The 7281-nt window shown below is 33.7% G+C and overlaps 1 protein-coding gene across 2 annotated transcripts in view; it reads left to right on the top strand.

Moving 5' to 3' along the window:
- LOC106465541 (girdin-like) overlaps nt 1–7281 on the top strand; it is a 30918-nt gene that overhangs the window by 15839 nt on the left and 7798 nt on the right. For both annotated transcript variants that reach the window (XM_022393458.1, XM_022393457.1), the window contains 2 exons: nt 1774–1888; nt 5325–5515. In XM_022393458.1, coding sequence (XP_022249166.1) covers nt 1774–1888; nt 5325–5515 — 306 coding nt within the window. The remainder of the gene's footprint in view (nt 1–1773; nt 1889–5324; nt 5516–7281) is intronic.

Here is a 7281-nt window from a genome sequence, read left to right as displayed (position 1 = left end):
ACAAGAAACGTATATCATATTGTTACGACAGTGGTAGTCACGTGACCCTGGTAATACATCATGATATTATCGAAGGATCGGGGAACATCATGAATAATCCAGTATTTGCTAGGCGCCCTCTATTCTTGTATATAAGTGCGCCAGTTAAAGTGAAATTAATTAATCGGAATTGAATTGCAGACAGACAGAGACGGACATTTGAGTCAAGCGCGGTAGTGACCGTAAGTAAAAGGCGTGAATCGTTTTGAATTATAGCGTGAGTTTAAGTTAAAGTGACTGTGGAAATTAACTGTATTGCAAAGTAGAATTGAGAAAGAATAAACTAGTTTTATTTAAGAAAAGACTTGTATCGCAAAAGTTCCTTTGGAAAGAAATTCTATGGAAAATTAACAAACGACTAGAAACGTAACAATATTATTATGTTATTACGAGGTTTGGTCAGATTTGTATCACGAGTAACCAGTTTCCAATGGTGACAGCCATACAACCAATGTTTGTGTTTTAATCCAATTGTTGCTAGATATAGGCTAAGATTTGACAATGGCATAGAATAGCAAATACTCACATTCTTTAAATCAAATTCATTTGTTTACACAATTCTTCTTGCCCTAATAAGTACGATTTAGACTCAATCTTACACATAAAATTAAATATGTTATGAATAGTTTCTTCTGGAACCTAACTCTGGCTTAGGCCTAAATGTATTTTACACATACCAAGTATATTTTGTTTCCTTGATATAGAACTCCCTTTTATGTGTGAGTCAGGTTTTTATCAAGGATTTTCTTGTAGACTCCTTATTTATATGTGTTAGACTGTCAATTTATTATTAAACATATAATATTATTGAATATACCTAACAAAATTGAGTAGATCTACATATGTTTAATTGTACAAAATGGTTGAAAAACTCTAGACAACAATATTTGGTTGGGCAAGACACCATATGTATTGAGTAGTACTTATTGTTTTCATCAGTTAAGCTATTTTCATTTAGACAAATAACTGTAAAAATTGATTTATGTATAACTGTATCAAAACATTTACGAGAGAAATAGTTGATCAAAGCTGGAAACTGTTAATCGGTATTACTACTAATTTACTAGTCTTCAACGACGTTAATTTATCCTTGATGTAAATTTGTAACCTGACCTTTTGCCTATAGACAACTGATATGCGGGAACTCTGTAATAGTTTCCCGACTGCCAGTTAAGCAAAATACACCAGTGTAGGGCCTATAGTCTTTCAATAGTAATATATGTATTAGTTTCGCTATCTCCATAATAGATTGGGATCTGAAAATACATTTGGTTTTAGCGGCATTGTCACTAACCTTTCATCTTAGACTTCTTCCTTAAAACATAGAACAAATATGAATAGCCTCAATTAAACAACTCAGCTTCGTTGTTCTTAAAAGAGTCATTAACCTTCTAGAAATAAAAAGCAATTGGCTGTTAAAGCATACTTTGTACAATAAAAGCAACTGAATGTTACAAGTAGGAAGCTAATAACCCTAATACAAAGTGTATAAAAATATATTTTCTTAAAATAATGAATGAATGCATTCCGTAATGGCAACGTTGAAATTCATGCATTTGTAAAGTTTCATTTTCTTTCTTCACAGAAATAAAGCAAAGTGTAAATTAAGTTCTAAGTGTCTGTAAAATTTACATAAATTGCCACATCATATAGTTGTTATACAGCTCTAAAATAACCGTAGTTATCACATTTTCTTATCTGTTTTTCATGGATTATATTGCGTTTACTCTACAGGGAAAGGAAACGTTAATGACTGACATTCAAGCAGCTTTAGACAAAGCGAAGGAGAACGTCCAGTTTGGAGAAACCATTTTATATAATGCTAAACAATTACCAAAAAAAGTAAAAGGTATAATATGTTATTCACCATTTGAAGTAACATCTGTAAGTAAGTTATGTTATGCCAGCCGCCTTGAGCACTTTATAGTTGAATATCAAACACTTGTTTAAGGGATATAAATACTCCACTTAAATTCGAATATCGTAATGGAACAGCAATTATACTATGAGTAATATGGAAGACTTTATTATTTTGAACTACAAAACAGTATGATCCAGAATTTGACTAAACTTAAAGTTAGAACCAGGGTTGTAGCTCAGAATACGACTAATTTAAAGATGTTATTGCTAAAATTATATCTGAGTTCACATGTTTAGGATTTAACTTGTTTAAAAAATGTTAAAGACTGCAGTCCAAATGTTTCGTTAAAGATACAACTAATTTAGAAAGATTAGGACCAGGTCTGTATTTGACTTGGTCCTTTCAAGATCTGTTTAATTTTGTAATGCTAGGACTGTGATATTTTCAGAATTATATCTGAGGTGATAATTACCTTTACTGCAGTTACTTTACTATCGAGTACATATAATAGTTATACAGGTAACTAGTTTTATACATATGTCGAAACTTACCCATGCTTTTTACATTCTACTCAATTTCAAAATAAATAATCCTCAGTTCGAAAATGAATAACCTTCATTAATTACATTAATAGGGATATTACTGAGGTATTTACACTTTATCTATATACCATGCAAGGTAGTTCCTGTAGGATGTATTTTTATAACATAAATATATAATATTTGGTGTGTAACATACTAATAATTGTACTTCTGTGTTTAAACTTTGAATTCGGTTTCATTTCTACTAATAACACGACGTAGCTAATATCTTAATGAAGATAGGTTCAACTACCATATGAAACCAGTTTTATGTATGCAGTCAACACTCGAATTGTTAGACAAAAACCGATTATCATGTTTTTGAAAGGATACTCGACTACTTAGTCGCTAAACCAACAACAAGAAATAAGTAAACCTTTATGTAATAAGTGATTATCGTGTTCTTGAAAGTCGCTAAATCAATAATGGGGATCGAATGAGTGAGACTGCTTACAAACGACTGTGTGAAACGTCTTGTTCCTGAACAGCACTTGACAGTGTCCAGTTTCTACAGATACAGTTGTCAGACGCTTCTGAACTTATATAGACAGTTGATACTAATCGTTCTTACTATTGTTTTCATGAAATGTAGCAATATGTAAACTACTGTGTGTAAATTAAACCACAATTCGTTCTCAGGTACAACTCTGTCCCAGATGAAATAAAGTAAAGTAATAACATCAATCTAAAACCCTTATAAATTTAAATATTTCCCAAATCATGTGTTTGGTTTAAATGAATTCAAAAAATGAGATGTAAGAACCACGTAAGTGATAATATTAATATTTTTCTGAAAACTAAGGACAGTAACTCTTAGGTATTTTAATGCTCTGACTATTACACCGACATCCAACATCAAATCACATTCCACACAGTTATAAATTTTGTATTGTAAATATATTAAAAAGAACCCCTCTCCCTCACCCAGTAATACAGCGATAAGTGTACACAGCTTATAATGCAAAAAACCGGGTTTCGATAACCGTGATCGCCACATTATAGATAGCCCATTGTGTGGCTTTGTGATTAATTACAGACAAACAAAAATAGTTATTATTTGCTTCTGTAAAAAAAGTAGATAAAATCTTCCTCATCTGTGACTCTACCATGATGGTTTTACTTTCAAGTACGAAATATTTGTTTAAGACACACAGGTTCTGATGAAATAAAACATAATATAATATTCTTATATAAAGATGGCGAACAGTCAGCGGGAAGTTTTGTACAAATGAAAGTATCAAAAACTGGAGTTCATAAAACAATCAAAAGATACAATGAAACTCGTACCACTGATGACACCAGCAGGCCCGGAAGACCAGTTAGACTTTCCATCTTAGATGTTAAGCACCTGAGGCTTACTTCACCCTGAGACAAACGAAACGTAACAGATGTCTTGCTGCATAACTTCTAGAAATCGATGATGTTAAGGTTCACTTTTCCACAAAATGATAGAAATTGCGTCAAGAAGGACTGAAAGGATGCACTGCAGCAAGAAAGCCTACGCAGAACCCAGGCCTAAATATTGTTGAGTGTGTGTGAGACTATCTCTAAGCCTATATATTGTGGGACTATCTCCAGTCCTAGATATTGTTAACTGTGTATGGGACTACCTCCAGACCCGGATATTGTTAAGTGTGTGTGGGATTATCTCCAGGCCTGGATATTGTTGAGTGTGTGGGGGACTATCTCCAGTCCTGGGTATTGTTAAGTGTGTATGGTACTACCTCCAGATCCGGATATTGTTGAGTGTGTGTGGGACTATTTACAGGCCTGGATATTGTTGAGTGTGTATGGGACTATCTCCAGGCCTGATTATTGTCGACTGTGTGTGGGACTATCTACAAGCCTGGATATTGTTGAGTGTTTGGGGGACTATCTCCAGTCCTTGGTATTGTTAAGTGTGTGGGGGATCATCTTGGTTGAGAAAAACAACAAAGGAGCTGAAATCAAAGGAGGAACTCTGGTCTGTGATTCAAGACGCATGGAATTCGGTTTTTGTTATATGTATTTATTTTGCTTTCAGACATTATGAATTTTTGAAACACCCGCACTAAAAAGAACTCGGCGTGTATTTAACTAAAAGCACAAGGTGATTATTGAATAGTCTGTAATGTGTGGACAGTATTACAGGTGTCACAACACTTTCCAGCACTACTTTGGACGATAATGATGATCGTGTTATAATTAAATACAGGATATTTTTAACACTATCAAATGCTTGATAATAATAAATAAAAATCGTTTGATGTGTGACTCAACACTAATTAGAAAAAACAAAAGTTGGACTTTTTCTTAATTTACTAAATCATAATACGGTAATCTTTTACGAAATATGGTAACCCAGCATTATCTGGAATTAACTAATAGATTATCCGTATATGTTAATTCAATGACTTTATAAATTAGATTAGCTGTCTTCCTTTGTTGTAGCAAAGTAAATATTATTATAAGTTGATAATAAGGAAAACTTATAGTATACTTTGAATAAAAGTCGTTGAATAATTTAAAATCTGTATATTAGTTTATAATCAATGAACACGTTTCACAAACTTAGGTAAATATGAATCTTAATATTAATTATAATCAATGAACACGTTTCACAAACTTAGGTAAATATGAATCTTAATATTAGTTATAATCAATGAACACGTTTCACAAACTTAGGTAAATATGAATCTTAATATTAGTTATAATCAATGAACACGTTTCACAAACTTAGGTAAATATGAATCTTAATATTAGTTATAATCAATGAACACGTTTCACAAACTTAGGTAAATATGAATCTTAAGACTAATATTAATATAGATTGCTGATAAAACATCGAATTGTTATCTTTATAGAATGCGACAATATCGTCCAAAAGTACAAGAAAGAAGATGTAAGTAGTATAGAAACAATACTTTCGTTAATCACAGAATCTGACCAGAAGACGGGAGAAAAAAGGACCGCTCTAAGCAAAGCAGAAACTGTCACTGTAGATGCTAAAGAAAAGGCCAGGGAAAGTGAGTTAATTGTCTCCCCGACGTTTCAGGTATACATTGAGAAAACTATTATCAGTAATGGTAGATTTCTCAAATTATAAGAACGCAAGTAAATATATGTTATTTGTGCAAGCTATCAAACTCGTGGTTATAATGCTTGTTTACGAAACTTTTGCTACATTTTTCGTGGTAAAAAAAATCCCCCCGAAATGTTTCAAGCTTCTTTCAAACTGAAGCAAAAAAAAAAGTTTGAAAACGTAATTCTAGAATTATATTCATTTTTCCAAAGCATGTTCGCTCTTTCAGGAGTTGGGGCGTTAAAATATGACGATCAATCCCGCTATTAGTTAGTAAAGAGTAGCTCAAATGTTGGCGGTGGGTAGTGTTGACTAGCTTCCTTTTATCTAGTCTATCACTTCTAAATTAGGGACAGTTAGCGTAGATAACCCTCTGGTATCTTTCGCGAAATTCCACAAGTTACCAATAAATAAGAATAAGCTTTCTGTACAAATGATAAATTTGTGCATACATTTGTTTATTTTCTTTGCAATTAAGCACAAAGCTACACAATGGGCTATCTGTGCTGTGCCCACCATGGGTATCGAAACCCGGATTCTAGCGTTGTAAGTCCGCAGACATACCGCTGTGCCACTGGGGGGCTTGTACATACATGCAGGTCTTCATGTCTACACTACTTACTTATTACATAGTGCGATTATTCGCCTTCATCATGTCAGATGGCTTAAGAGGGAAGGAGGGCGCAACCAACTGATAGCGTGCTAGACCTTGCTAAGAGTAAAATGACAAATGACAATATATATATATGGAGAGGTAAATATAACTCTAACTAGAAAAAAAATGTCTTCAGTCAGGTAGATTATGTGTATTTGAAAACCATACAATATCTAGTTCCTTGTTTCACAGATTTAGCCAGACATCTTATTATTCTTATGTGATTGTGGAAACGAAGTGGCTATGAAACTGTAAAAGGTTTTTATTTTATTTTGCTTTTCTTTCATCGTGGCCCGGCATGACCAGGTGGTTAGGGAGCTTGACTGCAATCTGCGGGTCGCGCGGTTCGAATCCTCTCCCACCAAACATGCTCGCCCTTTCAGCCCTGGGGTGCGTTATAATGTGACGGTCAATCCCACTATTCGTTGGTAAAAGAGTAGCCCAAGAATTGGCGATGGGTGGTGATGACTAGCTGCCTTTCCTCTAGTCTTACACTGCTAAATTAGAGACGGCTAGCGCAGATAGCCCTCGTGTAGCTTTGCGCGAAATTAAAATAAACAAACAAACTTTTATCGTAGTTCCTGTCGCTTGACATTTTTCTCTTTGAATATACAGCTATCCAGTAGTAGTTCTGTGTAGCACTGGAGCAAGATAAATGGTGGTAAAAGATTATTTACTAATATCTATCGTCTGAGTATTTGTCTCTATAACCTTTATTAAACAGATACGTGCTAGTACATACTGAGAAACGTATTCGCCCTAGTCAACCTTCTTACTAGTATAGCTACATAAGAGGCACAATTCAGTTGCATTTTAACAAGTCTGATAACATTTAAAGCACATGTTTCAGCCGCGTACTTTCATTTTTCTCCAAAGCATATGTGGTGATAAACCTATAACTAAACTTTAACAATATCTAACATTCACTACAAACTGGTTAATTTGTGGTGATAAACCTATAACTACACCCTAAGAATATCTAACTTTCACTACAAACTGGTTCATTTGTGGTGATAAACCTATAACTAAATCCTAAGAATATCTAACTTTCACTACAAACTGGTTCATTTGTGGTGATAAACCT

The sequence above is a fragment of the Limulus polyphemus genome, unplaced genomic scaffold, assembly GCF_000517525.1.
Source record: "Limulus polyphemus unplaced genomic scaffold, Limulus_polyphemus-2.1.2 Scaffold1976, whole genome shotgun sequence".
NCBI lineage: Eukaryota > Metazoa > Arthropoda > Merostomata > Xiphosura > Limulidae > Limulus > Limulus polyphemus.
Note: the sequence above shows the minus strand (reverse complement) of the source record. Positions and strands in the feature narration are given on the sequence as shown.